Below are 22274 nucleotides of genomic sequence, written 5' to 3'. Positions count from 1 at the left end.
CACCCAATTTTTGGAAAAAAGCACAAGTCACACCCATCTATAAGAAGGGTAGTATAACTGATCCACAGCATTACCACCCAATATCCTTGACATCAGTTTGTTGTAGAATCTTGGAACATGTTGTGAACTCAAACATAATGAGGTGTCTTGAATGGGATGACATAAGGAATGCCAACCAGCACAGATTTCAAAAACATTGATCATGTGTAACCCAGCTTACACATTTCTCACATGACATACTGAAAGCTTTGGATCAAAGCAGATGCAATGCTTCTTGATTTCCAAAACTTTTGATCCATTACCCCACATACGCTTATTATCAAAAGTGCAATCATATGGGGTATCAAGTGAAATTTGTGACTGGATTGAGGACATACTGGTAGGGAGGACACAACATGTTATCTTGGATGGAGAGTCTTCATCAGAAAGTAGTAACTTTGAGTGTGTCCTCAGGGAAGTGTGTTGGGTCCCTTGCTGTTCATGTTGTATATTAATGATGTTACAGACAATATTAATAGTAAAGTCAGGCTTTTTGCAAATGATGCAGTTATCTATAGTGAAATACTATCTGAGAGAAGCTGCACAAATATATGGTCTGATCTTGATAAGATTTCAAAGTGGTGCAGAGATTGGCAACTTGCTTTAAATGTTCAGAACTGTAAAATTTTCCACTTCATAAAATGGGAAAAAAATGTAGTATCCTATGACAAATATCAATGAGTCACTGTTGGAATCGGGCAATTCATGCAAATACCTGGATGCAACATATTGTAGGAAGATGAAATGGAATGATAACATAGGTTCAGTCATGGGTAAAGCAGGTGATAGACTTCAGTTTATTGGTAGAATACTGGGGAAGTGCAATCGATCTACAAAGGGGGATTGCTTACAAATCACTCATGTGATGGGGTCTTGAATATTGCTCAATTGTGTCGGGTCCTTACCAGATAGGACTAACATATACAGAGAAGGGCAACACAGATGGTCACAGGTTTGTTTAATCTGTGGGAAGATGTCACGGTGATATTGAAGGAACTGGACTGGAAGACTCTTGAAGATAGATATAAACTATCCCTAGCAAGTCTCTTAACAAAGTTAAAGAACCAGCTTTAAATGATTACTCCAGGAATATACTACAGCCCTGTACGTATCGCTGACATAGGGTGAGGGTAAGATTAGAATAATTGCAGCATGCACAGAGGCATTCACTCACTCATTCTTCCTGCGCTCCATACATGAATGGAACAGGAAGAAACCCTAATAACTGGTACAATGGGATGCACCCTCTGCCAGGTATCTTAACGGTGACCTGGAAAGTATAGACATAGCTGCAGATCTGTCACAGTGATCTAATTATTTTGAATAAATCAATAACTTCATTCATCTGCAGATCTGTCACAGTGATCTAATTATTTTGAATAAATCAATAACTTCATTCATTCATACGTTGTGTTCCTCCAGTCCCTTCAAGGAGGAGAATCGTCGGGGATATGGAAAGAGGTCAAGCTATACATTAAGACAGAAGCAATGAACAAAAAGGACAAGAATGGTATAAAAAATTGCCAAGGTATATCAGAGGAACAATACCAGCTTTCATCTGAAGTGAGTTGGGAAAAGTGTGGAATCAAGACAGATGAACACATTAATTCCACACTAACTTGTAACTAAATACTTTGAGAGAAGTCATACATACTTTCTTCTAGTGACCTAATGGGTTATAGAAGCAATCTCAGCTGAGGTGGATTGCAGGAAAGTGAAAGTGCTCTGTGATGGGAAAGCGTTAGAGCACATGTAGATGGATTTAGGGAAGCATCATAAACTGAGGAGGTGCCTCAACCCCTAACCAAAAGGTTTCTGGTCTGGGCTCCTGCCTCTTGTGGACATTGCCTTGTGGAATATCAGTGATGGCTTGCATTTGACAGTCCCAGTGTTTACTTGTTTTATTGGAAAAAGCTTTGATGAAATGTAAGCTTCAAAAGTGGTTTTTCATAAACCTGAATAAATGCTGTACAACCAGTTTGTTGCATTTTACCATTGCAGTAACATTCAGGACATGGATGATTTCACTGTACTTGGGAAAAGTAAATATCACAGCTCAAGGGCAGTACTTCACCCCCTATTCTCTTGCACTGTAATTCTCAGTTGGCAGGAGTTTGAAAGTTTTGGGAAAATAGAATCTTGCTTTTGCAAATCAAACTGTAATGTAATGAAACAGTAGAAATAGTACTGTACAACAGCTTGAGATTGCTATGCAAGGAGCATCTTGTGATCAAGCCACTGTTGCTGCATGAAACATGTTGGCAGTAGGGATCCGTTTGGTAATCATCATTGTTTTATAAAGCTGCTTGAGTGGCAACTGTAGTTGAAAATGTATTGTGAATCCATTACTTTTTTAAATCGCAGGCTAAATAAACAGCTTCCCATTTTTAGTTACAGGAGGAAATATGAAGGGTTCACGAACTGACATTCACTTTCCAGCCATCACTTAAACTGCTCTGTAGTATAATTTGACCCACTAAGCTTTGCAGGCCTCCATTTCTAAAATTGAGGTCACACTGAAAGACACAGTGTGCATTTGAGGAATGGTTAACATGGGTGGGTAAGATCCATTACAAGCTAGGAGCACTGTGGAAGCTTAGTTAGTTTTGTGTTCCTCATTTTGAGACGGGAAAAAAAATAAGATTTTTTAACTGGCTAATTAATCTGCTAGAATATGGTAATACATCAGGAGAATTTTCTAGACAGGCAGTATGAGCACAGTCGATCTTGTCCCAGCTAATTTTAAAACATATCTCAGTTTTTGGAAATATTACAAATTTTGAGGATTTCTTTTCCATAGTCTTTTCTTTCTTAGACATAGAACAGTAAGCTGTCAGTTGTCATTATGTGGTAATGGACTGGAATAGACAGAGTACACAACTGGCAAATTTTCTTGCAATGTATTTTTATTGGTTTTCCCTGCTTATGTTGCATTTTTATGTTGTTCTTACTTCTTGTAAGAGACTCCAGGTTGATTTTTAGAAAGCTTGATTGCCACACCCCTACTGGCCATAACTGGTTTGTTTTAGAGCTTCAGGTTAATATTTGTACCAGTACTTCAGCCACGTAGAAATGCTGATAAGTAAGTATTGTCCCAATACCACAGTATTGGAAACTTCCTGGTAGATTGAAAGTCAGTGGCAGATAGGAACTCAAACCTGTGTCTTAGCATCTCTTACTTGCAAGTATGATGTAAGTTATAAAACAAGTTATATATGTAAATTTTTAATGCACCAGGAAGTTTCATAACAAAGTACATACTGTTGCTGAGGACTCTTTGGCAGTTAAGTACTGGCATTGAACTTGTGAACGTATTTGTGAGGTATGGCTGAATACTGTGAAAGTCAAGACTCGTGGTTTGAATATGGCCATGGTCAAGGTGAGACACAGTTTTAATCCATCAGGAAGTTCCATATCAGTATGAGGGATTCATTTGTGTTAAATCAGTGAATATGTATTTAAGTAAATTTAGTTTGATAAGTTCACTGAGTTGTGCATATTTCGTTTACAATATTTAAAAATTTTAAATCTTTGTATGTTGCAATTTCAGTTTTTATGTCATGTCACTTTCAGTTTTTATGTCATGTCAATTCAAACTGATGATTAAGTTTTTCAGTCTTAAAGTATCAGGTTCTTGGGCTTTTTTTTTTACTAGTGGCTCACTAGATTTCCTAGTTATTGGATTGTAAAATTACACAGAAACAGAATGAGTAGTCCGTACTTTAATTTCAGAAGGTGAAATTCCAAGTACTGATGATAACCACTTTTAGAATTGTGGTTTAGTCATCTCATGATGTACATTTTCAATCCATTTGGAGTGTGTACAGAAGACATGTAAAAAATTTACGATACAGTTCCAATGTTTTTTTCACTAAGAAATAATAAGACTAAAATGATATTTTTTGAGGTATGTCAAACTGCATCCAGGTCAGATTTCAAGTTCATCTTGCATGAATTCGCCCAAAAGTATTAATATTTCAATGTCAGTGTCTCATATAGCTTTCTTTGAAGTAAACCTAAATTCATCTGCATTAACTTATTTCCTTTTAATTTGTTATAAATTTTCATACCCATTTATTGATGTCCCTGGGCATACAGTTTGAAGCAGTGAGTAGGATGCATCAAATTTCTTTTGTTTCTTATGTCATGTGAGTGAACAAAATGGTTTCCCTCAAATAATTCATGTCTGGTGTACAGAAAGATTTTATATATATGACTGTCAAAAAGTTTCTGTTCAGAGGCTGTACAGTCCGGAATCTGTATGCCAGTCATCACCATGAGTATTGAGGCAATCATCCCACTGACGCACCAGGTTGATTGGTATAAAACATCCTGTCCTGCTACGGGAAAAAATCCTTAACTGCCTACTGCACATTCTCATCGGACAGGAATTATCAACCATTCAAGGCCATTTTTAAGGGAACGAAGGCATGATAATCGCATGGTGAGAGATTAGGACTATAGGGTGGATGCTCAAGTGTCTCCCACGTGAGTTGTCTGTAATGGATGAGGCTGGTGCGCCAGATTGACCAGCATCTTGGATCAAATCGCAACCAGCAAGAACTTGGTACACCATTCCACAATAGTGGTTTTCGACAGACATGCTGCCTTGTGCACATTCTTCATTCTCTGATGGATGTGTACTGGTGTTTGTCCACCGGCAGCCAAGAAAAGAATAACAGCATATTGGGCCTGTTTGCATGCATTTGGTAATGATATTGCCATAGTTAACATTTATGCATTTACCACGTACTCGTCGAAAGGACATGAAAGCCACCCTAATTTGGTTCTTATGATTTACATATTTTGAACAATTTTTTCTTTATTTTTAATATATGCACTTTGTATGTTGAGTTACCACAAAAAACCAATAGTGTACCTAATAATGGTTTCAAAGTAGCTTGTAAATGCTACTTTTTGTGTTGCATTGCAAATCCGAATATGCACATTTGTTATTGAGGTACTCAATGTGTGACTGGCAGCTCAAATTTTTATCCTGATTTAATCCTAAGAATTTGACTGAGTGAACTTCTATACTTCGGTTGTTGTGAATATTCTTAATCTGCTCAAATTTTGACTGTTTGGTTTCAAACTGTGTTATATGAGTCTTAGATACAATTAGATTCAACCCATTTAGCTGAAACCAAGTTTATAAGCTACTCAAGGTACTGATCAAAGATTCAGAATTTTTTTCTGCCTCCTGATTTTCAACTACCACAGAATAATCATCTGCGAACAGAGCTGACAGGGAGCTGATGTTTAATGGTAAGTCATTAATGCAGAAGAGAAACAAGATTGCGCCTAGCGTAAAGCCTTGTGGAACACCCTGAGAGATTATTTTCCAGTCAGAACAATTATTTGCTCCATTTACAGACATGCTAACCCTTTGTGTTCTGTTTGATAACTAGGACTGAAGCCATTGTAGGGCACTGCTCCTAATGGTATAGTTTTCAAGTTCATAAATGTGCAGTGCATGGTTAACAGAATCAAATGCCTTTGTGAGGTCGCAGAATATTCCTGCTACATTATTGCTCTTGTCAAATGGTGTATTTATTTTCACAGTGAAACTGTTCTCTGCATCTGTGGTGTTTTTTCCCCTTTTGAAAAATAGATTTATTGTTTAGGACAATAGAATATTTTGCAAAGATTGTTTGGATTTGAGTAACAGCAACTTTTTCAAACATTTGGGATATTACTGGGGCAATCAAGATAGGACAATAATTTCCCATGACTTCCCTTTATTCCTTTTTGAAAAGTGGTTTAACTTTGACATATTTCTGGACATCTGGGGAGTAGCCCTCTTCAAAACATCAATTTATTATTTGAGTTAGTGGGTATGCAATTTTGTTGTGCACTTCTTTAATAACTTTAGTGGGTATTTCACACCAACCAGTATTGCTTTCGCTTTTTAATGCTAGGATTGCATTTTATATATCTTCACAGAAACTTTCAAATTTTTTAACATGTTGAGAGTATTCATCAAGGCCAAAGGGATTTACTTTGTTGTAATAACCTGATTGTTACATTGACATCAGGCTCTGCTATATTTATAAAGAATTCATTGAAGCACTGTGAACTGGATTTGCAGTAGCATTCCCTGAGAAGTAGCAAAAATCTATCCTTGGCTTTTGTAACTGATAGTCCCTTCCCCAGGGAGAAAATTGAGGTTGATGGGTAAGGTTGAAAAGGAAGGAAAGATTATTCAAACTTCAACCTACTCTTCTTTCCTCCTTGAGGAAAAACTAACATTTATGGAAGCTAAGTAGCATTGTTTACTCACCAGACCAGAAGAAGGGATTTTCCCCAAATTGCAAAGTTATCATGATGTTGTTTGCAATGGTCCCCTTACCTGCAATTAGATGCTGCACATTGTTCTGATGAAACCTGAAATCTCATGTCTTGCTATCTTGGAAAGATATTCAGAAAACTGATGTTATTAAGGGTAGTGCCAAATGATATAGACTGAACAAGCAATTAATTTTTAAAGTGGCTCATCCCACTTTATTTGGCACTATTCCATAGTTGATGCCCGGTTCAAGTTTCACAGTTTATATAAGTAAAGAGATGGGCATCTGTTCCTCTTTAAACATATCCAGATGAGAACTAATTCAGCATTAATTAGAGTCACAGCACTTAACTGAACTTCACAGAGTCACTCATACAGTGATAAGAACACAAAAGTAACAGTGCACACAAAATGATTCCTAGTAATATCACCAGGAATAATAATTGTCCAGTAAATAATGGTGATGGAATACTAGTGCTTTGAAGTTACATGTTATCTATTTCACATGGGATGTTAAGGAGCAAAAATATTTTGCAGTTTCAGAACCTTCATATTAAAAGACATATTTGTTTATGAGTACTAATACTGGTGGCAAACTTTTACACAAACCAACATAATGATGTTAACTGTATGATCTCCAGAAGTAGGCTTTTCCCATAACCACCATAATTTCATGTGTTCACTAATCCAACCCAACATAGATGTGTTACCCGGTTACTTGCTGGCCGCAGACACTATTTTGAGGGAGGGATGACTATTTAAAGACAGGTATAAGAAAAATGATGTGACTGCTTAAATTACATAATGCTTTGAAATTTCGCTAGTTTTGATTTTAATATTTTGCTTGGACTCTAAGACTCCACTGTTGTTTGGTTTATGAAAAAATATGTCAGGTTAGTAATTCACAAAAATACAGGTAACATTATTACTACACATAATCTGAAATCCCCTATTAACGAGTATAACATCTATCTTGAAATAAAATTTTAAGGGTCTAAATTATTTGAAATCTTAATTACCAACTGAATTAATTAATGAGAGGTGTTGTCTGATTCAAAAAAATACAACAGCAAAAAGTTTAAATGAGATTTTGCATAACTAACAATACGACATATTCCTGTACATATTACATATGTTTATGCAGCTGCATTAGCTGTAGAATGTAAAGCACAAGAAAAAAAAAATTCTTGGGAGTAGGAAACACAACAATTGGCTTAAATTCCAATGTGTTGCGTCTCAAGTTGGATACCAATAGAAGAGCATCTATAGTTCAACTATTACCAGAGTCAATATTTTAGCTTAGGATGAAGGTGGAATTTAGTCCCAATGGCACAAGCAGTTCATAAAATAAGTACAAGAAGTTGTATATACCAGGTTATGTTTCCAAAATCATGTATATTACATGTGATTTGTTTTCCCAGTTTTTCTTGCAATTTAAAATAACTTCACATAATGCTGACATTTAATTTGATTACCATTTGTAAATAGAATTACATATTACCTACTGGATCACCATCCCAGATGAAGGGAAAAGAGCTATATTTGAGGACAGGCCTTGCATTGTCTTGTGGATCCTGCCGTGTTATGGTTTACGTGTTGCGGTGGTTACACTGTAATATCAATCTTCCAATGTACCATACTCATGATATGCATAGCTTGTGTTTGATAAGTTCTTTCTCATATTCTTTTGACCACAAGATATTGCTAAACACTGCTGCCTTTGTTATGGAGGTAAAAGTAAACCTGCATTCTAAGTGCAGTTGACTAGTGTGTGCTAGATCTCAAATACTGAATGGGCCAGTGCAGGCTGTGTGAACTGTTCAGTATGTCAATATGTCGCAAAGGATCATTTCAAGATTAGACTGTATATTCATTGTCACTTTATGGCAATAAAGGTTTTCATTGTGGGAAGTTCTCGCCGGATTGATGTGCACCACACCGATATCACTCAAATATTCAGCTTCTGTTGTGAGACCCAAAACACTGAAGGTGTTCCTCACAGAGGTCACCCCACAGTCATGAGCAGCTGGTACCAACTGTATGGAAATTATGACTTGTAGGAACCCTGAGAAGAAAAGACAGAACTACACACTGTCATTTTGGAGTCAAAGGGGAGTGCTGTGTCGACTCAAAACAACTAAAAAAACATACAGCCATCTCCACTCTATCCAGGTGTTATTATGAACAACAGTACAAACCTCCCGATACCATGGTGCACAAAGAAGGTTGGCAAGGGAAATTTGAGGTGGCCAGGAACCAGTGGACATCTCAGGCACCACCGAGCGAGGTGGCGCAGTGGCTAGCAACTGGACTCGCATTCGGGAGGACGACGGTTCAACCCGCGTCCGGCCATCCTGATTTAGGTTTTCTGTGATTTCCCTAAATCGCTTCAGGCAAATGTCGGGATGGTTCCTGTGAAAGGGCACGGCCGACTTCCTTCCCCGTCCATCCTTAATCCGATGAGACCGATGACCTTGCTGTCTGGTCACCTTCACCAAATAACCAACCAACCAACCAACCAACCATCTTAGGCATGCAGTCCCACACCTTCAGCATGGGAATGTTTCAGTCATTTTTTGGGCCAACACCATACATTGATGTCCAATGCATGTGGTTGCTATTGAGGGAATATGAAGGCTGTAAAATGTCAGAACAGGATCCTTTGACGTATTGTGCAGCCATACAGCCAACATTTCAGTGACAGATGATATGCAGGCACAGTGTGGCCCCTTGAGGAAAGAGGGCTAGGTGGAGAAGGTTGAGCACATCTTCCAGGAGGAATGAGTCAACTTCAGGGACTGGCCAGTGGTATATGCTGACATGAGTCCAGTTGTTCAAACTTGTGACCAGTTGAAGCTTGCATTGTGCCATCAAAGGACCTCTTTTACACACTGGATAACTTAGTGTCACTGTTGGAGAGAAACAGGCTTGAACAGCAATATCACCACCACCTCATGGAGAGCGTGCTAAGGATGATTCAAGCGTCTTGCAATGTGTAAGGTGGATCAGCATGGTATAAAATTTCTTGTAATGTGGATCCATGGCCTGTATGAATTGTTTAAAGGCCATCACTTGCCACCTACAGCTGTAGAGAGATGGAAAGGGAAGCGATGAGAAGAAAAAGATTCCTGTGACCATAAGTGGAAAATGATATTTAAATGGTATTGAGTGTTATACAGCAGCAGATATAGATTTCACTGATGTACCCTTTTGAACAGACTTCCCTTATTTTGATTATAATTTTGTTTTTCCTTCACAGTAAATTTATTATATATATATTTATTCCACGTGGAATGTTTCCTTCTAGGGAAACATTCCACGTGGGAAAAATATATCTAAAAACAAAGATGATGTAACTTACTGAACGAAAGTGCTGGCAGGTCGATAGATTGTTTGTGTTTCTATCGACCTGCCAGCACTTTCGTTCAGTAAGTCACATCATCTTTGTTTTTAGAGATATATATATATGAGGGAAGCATTCCATGTAGGTATACACTCGCGCACACACACGTATTCATCCGCACATATACAGACACAAGCAGACATATGTAAAGGCAAAGAGTTTGGGCAGAGATGTCAGTCGAGGCGGAAGTACAGAGACAAAGATGTTGTCGAGTGACAGGTGATGTACGAGGGGTGGCAACTTGAAATTAGCGGAGGTTGAGGCCTGGTGGGTAACAGGAAGAGAGAATATATTGAAGGGCAAGTTCCCATCTCCGGAGTTCTGATAGGTTGGTGTCAGTGGGACGTATCCAGATAACCTGGACGGTGTAACACTGTGCCAAGATGTGCTGGCTGTGCACCAAGGCATGTTTAGCCACAGGGTGATCCTCATTACCAACATACACTGTCTGCCTGTGTCTGTTCATGCGAATGGACAGTTTGTTGCTGGTCATTCCCACATAGAAGGCTTCACAGTGTAGACAGGTCAGTTGGTAAATCACATGGGTGCTTTCACACGTGGCTCTGCCTTTGATCGTGTACACCTTCCGGGATACAGGACTGGAGTAGGTGGTGGTGGGAGGGGGCGTGGGACAGGTTTCACACCGGGGGCTATTACAAGGGTGGGAGCCAGAGGGTAGGGAAGGTGGTCTGGGTATTTCATAGGGATGAACCAACGGGTTACGAAGGTTAGGTGGACGGCGGAAAGACACTCTTGGTGGAGTGGATCCATCCTTCATGAAATCCTCCCCACTATTGATAACCCTAGGTACTCTCCACATCGCGTAGTTACCATAGCACAAAGTGGAAGGATAAGCTTGGCTGTTTGGAGACGACTGACTGTAACTAGGTTATTGGGGAAACTGGCTGAAGTTCCATCCAGGCTTGTATTTTAGAATAATATAAGTTGCTCACTATTCAGTCTTGTTGTCCAACAGATGAGATCCCCATTATCCACTTTGCACGTGCTAACTTCTGCATGCATACATAAAAAAACAAGCAAAAATTGGCTGTGAAGACACTCAAAAGTGTTAATGTTAGAAAAGCCAGCAAAGTCTCCATACTTAAAACAAATTGAATGTGTTATATAATTTTTTTATTTGTTGTTTGCAAAAGAATCCAATGATTCATATTCCTTGAGGCTCAACAGTTCTGGGTTATTGATCCTGATATAAATTTGAAAAAGGATGTAATTTATTTCCAATATCAATGTTTCCATTATTATTTTATCAAAATTTTGTAATGTAAAGTAATTAAATCCCATTTAAAAGACTGTTTATGATATTTGTCAGAACTACTACAACATTTACTAGATTTGCCAAGGCACAAACAACATGGAATAATCACAGTAAATGGTGCATAGCCAATTAAATTTTACCTCTGGTGAGCTGAGCCAAGGTAAGTAAAGAGCTTGTACAAAACATTCCCAGCAGAAGACCAGTGGTGGTTCAAAGATAGTGAGTGTTGGCAACTAATGGATCTGTCTGGCAAGTGTTTGATGTCCACAGCATTCACAGGCAGAAAACTGAGCTGCTGATATTTGCCTGCTGTGGTCATTAACCACATGAGAGAGTGAGATGTATGGCCGAGCAATGTCATGCTTCCATTTAGTCAGCAGTGGTACTGCTGTTAGCAGGGAGGTGTCTCTTGAGGGTGTCTTCCTGAATAAGGCATCTGAGGTTCATTGTCACTATAAGCATTATTATTGAACACAGAATCCCTCCTTATGAGAGGCACAAGTATTTGATGGTCAGTGGGGTAGTGGGGAACAGATAACTTTGTACCCTAATAATGATCCCAATTCAGTGTTAACTTCCAGTGCAGTGGGTAGGCGGAATAGATGGTGCAGAGACGAAAACAGCAAGTGATAAAATTAGTGAAAGAGATCCCAACAAAAACAGTGCTCTATCATGTTCTTGAACATTGTCATGGGTGACAGCATTTGAATGGATGTATCATCTGTGTCTGCTTTTTAAGTGGACACAGTTATGGGAGTCATCCTAAGAACCACCCAATAAACTTTTCCTATTGACAGCGTGTACCAATTGTGAACCAACTCATGGGAGATAATATACCCAATGGTGAAATGAGGCTGCTTTCCCCACACTGTTTGCAGTATATTCTAGCAGAAAGCCATGAGATGTCCAACAATGCATTTTGTGGTAGCGATCACCCTAGGTTGTTGGGTCATCACCATCACCATCGCCATCACCGTGGTTACAGATTCAATGACACTGAAGAGCACCCTCTGTGATGGCTGTAGTGTACATCATCGGACATTGGTCGCCTTTTGTCTAGCATGCTACTTTTTCAAAAGTGTGTGCTCAGAGTGCCAAGCAACAATTGGGGAGCGCTGCATGTGTTTGATAGGAATTTAGGATATGCTGCAAGGTTGACGGTTGGCTCCCATGGAGTATCTTAGTGAGACTTTTGTCTTTTCGTGACATAGTGTAATATCCCATGAACCATGGACCTTGCCGTTGGTGGAGAGGCTTGCGTGCCTCAACGATACAGATAGCCGTACCGTAGGTGCAACCACAACGGAGGGGTATCTGTTGAGAGGCCAGACAAACGTGTGGTTCCTGAAGAGGGGCAGCTGCCTTTTCAGTAGTTGCAGGGGCAACAGTCTGGATGATTGACTGATCTGGCCTTGTAACACTAACCAAAATGGCCTTGCTGTTGTGGTACTGCGAACAGCTGAAAGCAAGGGGAAACTACAGCCGTAATGTTTCCCGAGGGCATGCAGCTTTATGGTATGGTTAAATGATGATGGCATCCTCTTGGGTAAAATATTCCGGAGGTAAAATAGTCCCCCATTTGGATCTCCGGGCGGGGACTACTCAGGAGGACGTCGTTATCAGGAGAAAGAAAACTGGCATTCTACGGATCGGAGCATGGAATGTCAGATCCCTTAATCGGGCAGGTGGGTTAGAAAATTTAAAAAAGGAAATGGATAGGTTAAAGTAAAAGTAGTAAAGGAGTTTTGTTATTTGGGGAGCAAAATAACTGATGATGGTCAAAGTAGAGAGGATATAAAATGTAGACTGGCAATGGCAAGGAAAGTGTTTCTGAAGAAGAAAAATTTGTTAACATCGAGTATAGATTTAAATGTCAGGAAGTCATTTCTGAAAGTATTTGTATGGAGTGTAGCCATGTATGGAAGTGAAACGTGGATGATAAATAGCTTAGACAAGAAGAGAATAGAAGCTTTCGAAATGTGGTGCTACAGAAGAATGCTGAAGATTAGATGGGTGGATCACATAACTAATGAGGAGGTATTGAATAGAATTGGGGAGAAGAGGAACTTGTGGCACAACTTGACCAGAAGAAGGGATCAGTTGGTTGTACATATTCTGAGACATCGAGGGATCACCAATTTAGTATTGGAGGGCAGCGTGGAGGGTAAAAATCATAGAGGGAGACCAAGAGATGAATACACTACGCAGATTCAGAAGGATGTAGGTTGCAGTAGGTACTGGGAGATGAAGAAGCTTGCACAGGATAGAGTAGCATGGAGAGCTGCATCAAACCAGTCTCAGGACTGAAGATCACAACAACAACAACAACAACAACAGGTTAAAGTTAGATATAGTGGGAATTAGTGAAGTTCGTTGGCAGGAGGAACAAAACTTCTGGTCAGGTGAATACAGTGTTATAAATACAAAATCAAATAGGGGTAATGCAGGAATAGGTTTAATAATGAATAAAAAAATAGGAGTGCGGGAAAGCTACTTCAAACAGCATAGTGAACATATTATAGTGGCCAAGATAGATACGAAGCCCACGCCTACTACACTAGTACAAGTTTATATGCCAACTAGCTCTGCAGATGAAGAAATTGAAGAAATGTATGATGAGAAAAAAGAAATTATTCAGGTAGTGAAGGGAGACGAAAATTTAATAGTCATGGGTGACTTGAATTCGACAGTAGGAAAAGGGAGAGAAGGAAACATAGTAGGTGAATATGGATTGGGGCTAAGAAATGAAAGAGGAAGCCGTCTGTTCGAATTTTGCACAGAGCATAACTTAATCATAGCTAATACTTGGTTCAAGAATCATGAAAGAAGGTTGCATACATGGAAGAATCCTGGAGATACTAAAAGGTATCAAATAGATTATATAATGGTAAGACAGAGATTTAGGAACCAGGTTTTAAATTGTAGGACATTTCCAGGGGCAGATGTGGACTCTGACCACAATCTATTGGTTTTGAACTGTAGATTAAAACTGAAGAAATTGCAAAAATGTGGGAATTTAAGGAGATGGGACCTGGATAAACTGAAAGAACCAGAGGTTGTACAGAGTTTCAGGGAGAGCATAAGGGAACAATTGACAGGAATGGGGAAAAGAAATACAGTAGAAGAAGAATGGGTAGCTCTGAGGGATGAAGTAGTGAAGGCAGCAGAGGATCAAGTAGTGAAAAAGACGAGGGCTAGTAGAAATCCTTGGGTAACAGAAGAAATATTGAATTTAATTGATGAAAGGAGAAAATATAAAAATGCAGTAAATGAAGCAGGCAAAAAGTAATACAAACGTCTCAAAAATGAGATCGACAGGAAGTGCAAAATGGCTAAGCAGGCATGGCTAGAGGACAAATGTAAGGATGTGGAGGCTTATCTCACTAGGGGTAAGATAGATACAGCCTACAGGAAAATTAAAGAGACCTTTGGAGGAAAGAGAGCCACTTGCATGAATATCAAGAGCTCAGGTGGAAACCCAGTTCTAAGCAAACAGGGGAAAGCAGACAGGTGGAAGGAGTATATAGAGGGTCTATACAAGGGCGATGTACTTGAGGACAATATTATGGAAATGGAAGAGGATGTAGTTGAAGATGAAACGGGAGATACGATACAGCGTGAAGAGTTTGACATAGCACTGAAAGACCCGAGTCGAAACAAGGCCCCGGGAGTAGACAACATTCCATTAGAACTACTGATGGCCTTGGGAGAGCCAGTCCTGACAAAACTCTACCATCTGGTGAGCAAGATGTACGAGACAGGCGAAATACCCTCAGACTTCAAGAAGAATATAATAATTCCAATCCCAAAGAAAGCAGGTGTTGACAGATGTGAAAATTACTGAACTATCAGTTTAATAAGTCACAGCTTCAAAATACTAACATGAATTATTTACAGACGAATGGAAAAACTGGTAGAAGCCGACCTCGGGGAAGATCAGTTTGGATTCCGTAGAAATGTTGGAACACGTGAGGCAATACTGACCTTAAGACTTATCTTAGAAGAAAGATTAAGGAAAGGCAAATCTACGTTTCTAGCATTTGTAGACTTAGAGAAAGCTTTTGACAATGTTGACTGGAATACTCTCTTTCAAATTCTGAAGGTGGGTGGGGTAAAATACTGGGAGCGAAAGGCTATTTACAATTTGTACAGAAACCAGATGGCAGTTATAAGAGTCGAGGGACATGCAAGGGAAGCAGTGGTTGGGAAGGGAGTGAGACAGGGCTGTAGCCTGTCCCCGATGTTATTCAATCTGTTTATTGAGCAAGCAGTAGAGGAAACAAAAGAAAAATTAGGAGTAGGTATTAAAATCCAGGGAGAAGAAATAAAAACTTTCGAGGTTTGCCGATGACATTGTAATTCTGTCAGAGACAGCAAAGGACTTGGAAGAGCAGTTGAATGGAATGGATAGTGTCTTGAAAGGAGGATATAAGATGAACATCAACATAAGCAAAACAAGGATAATGGAATGTAGTCGAATTAAGTCGGGTGATGCTGAGGAAATTAGATTAGGAAATGAGACACTTAAAGTAGTAAAGGAGTTTTGCTATTTGGGGAGCAAAATAACTGATGATGGTCGAAGTAGAGAGGATATAAAATGTAGACTGTCAATGGGAAGGAAAGCATTTCTGAAGAAGAGAAATTTGTTAACATCGAGTATAGATTTAAGTGTCAGGAAGTCGTTTCTGAAAGTATTTGTATGGAGTGTAGCCATGTATGGAAGTGAAACATGGACAATAAATAGTTTGGACAAGAAGAGAATAGAAGCTTTTGAAATGTGGTGCTACAGAAGAATGTTGAAGATTAGGTGGGTAGATCACGTAACTAATGAGGGGGTATTGAATAGGATTGGGGAGAAGAGAAGTTTGTGGCACAACTTGACTAGAAGAACGGATCGGTTGGTAGGACATGTCCTGAGGCATCAAGGGATCACAAATTTAGCATTGGAGGTTAGCGTGGAGGGTAAAAATCGTAGAGGGAGTCCAAGAGATGAATACACTAAGCAGATTCAGAAGGATGTAGGTTGCAGTAGGTACTGGGAGATGAAGGAGCTTGCACAGGATAGATTAGCATGGAGAGCTGCATCAAACCAGTCTCAGGACTGAAGACCACAACAACAACAGTGAAATATGTACAGAAGAATAGATTCAGTGAAGTTTTTGTAGGGATCTGTTCCACTATTTTTATCTCTCGCTGTTTTTACCACTGCACTATCTATTCTGCCTACCTGTTGGTCTGGAGGTGTAACACTGAATTTGGCCCATTATAAGTTGCAGTTGTAAGTGACTTACCCTTGATGGTTAGAAATTTGATTAGGACATAACAAACTCTGCATGAATATGCTACAAGGACTTTCTGAGAGTGGGCCAGGTGAAGAAATTGGCTATCAGAACTGGCTGGTAAAGTTGCTGCATGTTTAGGACAAGTGTGGATGTACCTTTCCATAAGGTGAATATTTTTTGTCCAGTAACAAGTTGACAATCTAACTTTCATTTTGTAACACTACTAAAAATTTGATATTTTGAGTCCTTTGCTTGTACATGACCTTGGTCACAAACATTCCTTTGATAGGAATTGTTTGTTTACTAAATGATTTAAAGTGCTGCTTTGCCACTTCTGGCAACAACTGTAATCATGGTATGTATCTGCATTGATTAATGTTACTACATATTCTTGGATTCACACCTTCTATTGATTAATTCAAAGTGTTACAGTAAGTGTTTGCGATCTGTGGGTACCATGATATAATGTGCTGTTCGTCACTCTATCTTTGTGATGTACACTGATCATCAAAAAAGAAGGCCCGAATGATCCACCAAACTGTGTGAGTGTGGTAAACACTATCAGCTATGCCATTGATTATTTTTGCATGGTCAGCTGTGCACTCAAGGAGCATGAGAGTGGGGCCATGATGCTGTGTCTACCAGTTGATGTAAGAAGACTCTCAAACAGCAGTGCTGGCCAGTGGGTATCACCACCTGCACTTGTCACTATTCCTAAGTGACATGTTTGTTACTGATTAGTGAGTTGCCCAGCTAGATGAGTTTGAGGTGCTGCAGGAGTTTGGGTGGTCATATTTCATGTTGTGCACCACACTGGTCATATGGACACCACCATTGCCCATTTTTGGTGGCAATGGATTCCGGAAGGCATGAATGTGTGATATGTAGAATCTGGACATCTGACCAGCACCACAAGGAGGGAGGATAAATGTATTGTCCACAGTGCTTGAACAGATCCAACAGCAAGGATAGGGGCTATTCAGTGGGCTGTCCTGCCTTCTGTGCAACATCCCATATGTGCTAGTACCACAAGCAGACAGTTTTATGATGCAGGGCTCTCTGCACACCAACCATTACAGAACCTGTCACTGTCACCCATGAATCATTGTGCATTGTGCTCAACTAGCCTGTTGTCAACAGTGACAGACAGTCATCTTTAGTGATGAGTTCACTTGTGCCTGGGAGGGGACAACTACTGGGTCTGTGTCTGGAAGCACTGTGGAGAGTGTCATGAAGAGCAGTTCATGGTCTGCCATCACACATCCTGCCAGCCTAGTGTGATGGTATGGAAGTGACATCGTAAGATGCTCATTGACCATTAGTGTTGCTAAAGGGATCCTTGACAGCCACACAGCACATGGAGGAGGTCAGGCAACTGGTGGCTCTGCCATTCATGAATGCATATGCCCAGTTTCTACAGGACAATGCTCATCCTTGTATCACTGCACCTCCAGAGTGTGCCTTGCAGTTGTGGATACTCTGTTACGGCCAGTCATGTTGAAGATTAGGTGGGTAGATCACGTAACTAATGAGGAGGTATTGAATAGGATTGGGGAGAAGAGAAGTTTGTGGCACAACTTGACTAGAAGAAGGGATCGGTTGGTAGGACATGTCCTGAGGCATCAAGGGATCACAGATCCAACAGCAAGGATAGGGGCTATTCAGTGGGCTGTCCTGCCTTCTGTGCTATGGAGTATGCCATGTCATTCAACCAATGTGTAGGAACTGCAAGCTGAGTTGCAAGTGGCATGGGATAGGGTATGACAGGATGATATCCAAGACCTGTACAACTTGATGCTGTGATGTCTGGACACTTGTATTCACAAGCACAGGAGTCTCAAGCCATACTAACACACAGATTTTATGGCCATCTAGTGCAATAAATATTGCTCCTTCAGAGTCGAAAATGTAACCGTTCCTTATGTGTGGTACAATCTACCTGCCTGCCTACAATGATCACAATCTGCCATGTCATGCATGCAGCTCTTTTTACGAAGAACAGTGTATGACAATAACTCAGTTTATTGTCGATTCAATAACTTCACCCTTCAGAGATTTGGTGTGTAACCATGTTTGTGACAGGAGTGACAAACTGAGATGACAAATGGAAAATCTTGCCTCACATGACTTACTCTGAAAACAGTCTAGACCGAGGTCAGAGCTTTTTTGTACCTTGAAGCTCTTGCTTGTTTCTACGGTCAGTGGAATCAGACTGTTTGTTCTGCAGTGCTATGATGAACCAGATTCTGTTCCTGTTGTTCTTCTGACTAAAATTAAGAAGGGTGGTGGTGGTGGTGGTGGTGGTGGTGGTGGTGGTGGTGAGGCTTGGTGTGATCACATTGAATCATTGTTCCAATTTCAGTTTTTTTTTTTTTTTAACTTACAGTTAAATGACTTTGCTAACTCAAATACTGGAGGTCTTTTAAGCACTTCTTCCAGTCATGGGTCCTTTGCTTCTAATATCTCTTACCAGGCTTTCTGATATAACAGTTTTGAACTACAGTGAAATGTCTAGGAGATCTGCTACCCATGAATGATATGCTCACTTACGCATACGCATATGCTGGAAACTTAAAAACAATTTCTGAAAGTATAACACTTCTTGAAATTTTGTTGACACTGTTACCAGTACTGCAGAATTTCTCTACAGCACTTCTTGAAGCCCTTTTGGGTCATCTCAGGAGAGAAAAATAATCATGATGCCTCAGTGAGTCCATTATTTTATCTGTTTTGAAGTGCTGTATTAGCTACTTGTACCTTCACCTGTCATTTTATACTGGATGGAATGCTGAATACATAGGAAGTGCTTGATCCACTGCTGTGTATTGTGGTGGAGGGACAGGTGTAGCCAATTGTGTGCTACAGTAGTAGATGTTACATCTGGCCTTGGCACTTCTTATGTTCTTCCACTTATTGTTCTTTCCATTTGTCTGTTGTTGTAGTAATGCTTTCAGATATACAGCCATTGTTAAGTCCTTGCCATATGTGAATATCACAATTGAAGGTGGTGGTGTTCTTTGACTCCTCTGTCATCGCTTTCCTGGCAGTAAACATAAAAACTTATTAAATCTTGGAAAGTACTAAGTAACAAATTGAACAGAATGTAGTACATAGCCTGTAATTATGTGCTTTTGGCAAGATGGCAAAATTAAGTCAGTGAGATAGTCAATGTTAGTAACCAGCCAGTAGAAAACTAATCTCACCAAAATTCTGCTAAAGGTAAGAAAGGTAGTAAGTGTTATTAACTAGCAAGTCCATCTGGAAATTTTTTGATGTTTGTTGTATATCAGACAGAAAACAAACTGGTAATAGCTAGTTGTTAACATTCCTTCAATGGCTGAGTGGGTGAATTGAGTAGTTGAGCATATGTAATGATCTCTGCTGGGTTGGTGGTGCCTACAAGGACTCCTCTGTATTGCAGAGGTCTGAAAGAATAGCAGAAAATTAGTTTTTAATTATTTTTGATGGACACCAACATTATGATAAGATGATGATAAAGAGGAAAGCAGAGGATGTAATTGGTTCCTTACAGTTGATTTGTAGTATTACATAATTCATTTTATGACATTATTTAACTTCATACCCTTTTTATTTTCAGTTATCTTTGGTATGTCATGAAGATATATAGAGCTCAGAGGAAACCTCTTATGGACTACCTGAAGATGGTGACAGGAAGACAGATATATGGTTAGTTTGCTTTATTTGCATTTTGAGCAATATTGACTGGCTCACAAGACTATATTGAAAATAAATATACAAAAATTTCACAAAATAATTACTTAAAAGCATGTTTAATGGAAGAAGTGGTAAATATATTCTTCAGCTCCTGTGATTATCAAAATACAAACATTTGGTAGAACTGTGGTTAGCAGTGCATTATTTAGTGCTATATTTTCATTGTATTTTGAAGTTTGGGCTAATTGGGGCAGTGCAGTGTAAATATGGCAATGGAAAATCTTTGAAGATAAATCTGTCATTAATCCAAAGACCGGTTTGAACACCATGATGTTAAAAGAGATGGTATGTCATTGCATTTCTCTGATGTCAGAACTGAGTTATTCAGCCAGTTATAGTGGGACCAATAGCTTAACTTTGACTCTTGACCACCCTGCAGCTCGCTCTTTTTCATGACTGTTGAAACAGTGGTAGAGGTGAAAGGATGATGGATACAATTCATAGGACTGGCTGTGGATGAAAGATCACACTTTTGAATCTGTAGTCTGGTGCTTAAGTAAAGAGTGATGCAGAAAGCCCGTAGTGGAATATAAATTATGAAAGGAGCAAAAGTAACAACTCAACATGTAGACTGACAAACATTGCTACACACACACACACACACACACACACACAGACACACACACACACACACACACACACTTAACTACCTGCATAGCTACAGCACTGTATGTGTATTCTGCACAAATTGGGTCCGAAGAAAACTTTTTCTGACAGCAGTTTAGCAACATTTTCAGGCTTGCTTATGTGTGTATCACCCACTCAACCCTTCAATTATGTGGCAAGTCATGGCTGCACGATGTTTGTTCCATTGCATGTGACGCAGCCCTTTTTTCTGTATATCCAGTGGTGCATACTTCACCCTTTTGTAATGTTATTGAATTCTGCACTCACTGTCCTTTGGTGCATTCTGATTTCATGTTTATGTCATGTCATGTCATGTTTATTACTTTTGCTCTCCTGTAGCTCCTGTAAGATTTATTGTTGTTAAGTCTGACATTACTCCCTTAAAGCTATGATAGTGAGTGTTTCCTGAGGAGGATAGAAAGGTCTCTTTAGCAATAAGAAATCATTGTTTGACTTCTAAAGAGTCTTAAACTATAGAATGACTTTTACAACAGCAAGAGTACACTTGCAGAAAAATACTGAGTAGCATCCTGCTTTTAGGAATCAGGTGTTGTGTCTAGGAGAATATTTATTTATTTAGCATGTGCCTAGGATCACACCACATAAGGAAATGGATTTTCTTTAATAACACATATAAATATATTTAACACATAGGGGAGACATTTATGATTATAAATTGATTAAAATTACAATATTTACAAAGCACAGGTCACAGGCTTATATCCAACTTCTGACCATATACAACTGATGCCTTGCTTGCAAACAGGAACTCCTCTGGATCAATTTGGGTATGTACATATGATGCACTGAAAAATATGCCATTCTGCACCACAGTCACAGCTGGGCGATATTGTTAATCCCCAGTTGTACATTGAATCAGCACTTATTCCACTATTTGTCTCAGTCATGTCTGCTATATACAGGGAAAACAGAAGAGGGTCTAGCACTGATTCTTGTGGAAGGCATTTATTAAACTTTGTTAGAGGGCTCATCTTGTTACCCGTTGGAAGCTTCTTTTACTTAACATAGCAGTGATGAAGTTTCCAGTTTTAAGACATGGTATGACTTAAATGTTTGAATGTAACCCCTTACGTCTATGCAGTAATGAGGCTACTGTGAGATCTATACACAAAATTGAAGTGTTCTGTGTGTTTTTGGAATACTGCTTCAATATGAGTTATCAGTCAGAGAATCTGGTTGGTGCAGCTCCAGTTTCGGCAAAATCCTGCCTGTTCAGCAGGCAAGTTTTGGAAAATTATGTGGCTGATTCTGTTATACAACATTCTTTCGAAAATTTGTATATAGTGTATAAGTAAAGCAGTAGGTCGATATCTACATCTACATCTACATTCATACTCCGCAAGCCACCCAACGGTGTGTGGCGGAGGGCACTTTACGTGCCACTGTCATTACCTCCCTTTCCTGTTCCAGTCGCGTATGGTTCGCGGGAAGAACGACTGTCTGAAAGCCTCCGTGCGCACTCTAATCTCTCTAATTTTACATTCGTGATCTCCTCGGGAGGTATAAGTAGGGGGAAGCAATATACTCGATACCTCATCCAGAAACGCACCCTCTCGAAACCTGGCAAGCAAGCTACACCGCGATGCAGAGCGCCTCTCTTGCAGA

At 39.6% G+C, this 22274-nt stretch overlaps 1 protein-coding gene across 1 annotated transcript in view; it reads left to right on the top strand.

Annotated features, from left to right (window-relative positions):
• The window catches only part of LOC126263682 (non-lysosomal glucosylceramidase), a 257286-nt gene that overhangs the window by 39743 nt on the left and 195269 nt on the right, over positions 1–22274 (top strand). The window contains exon 2 of the mRNA XM_049960807.1: positions 19885–19973. Within this exon, the coding sequence (XP_049816764.1) occupies positions 19885–19973 (89 nt within the window). The remainder of the gene's footprint in view (positions 1–19884; positions 19974–22274) is intronic.

This window comes from Schistocerca nitens, chromosome 6 (assembly GCF_023898315.1).
Source record: "Schistocerca nitens isolate TAMUIC-IGC-003100 chromosome 6, iqSchNite1.1, whole genome shotgun sequence".
Classification (NCBI taxonomy): Eukaryota; Metazoa; Arthropoda; class Insecta; order Orthoptera; family Acrididae; genus Schistocerca; species Schistocerca nitens.
This window is presented reverse-complemented; position numbering and strand designations above follow the sequence as displayed.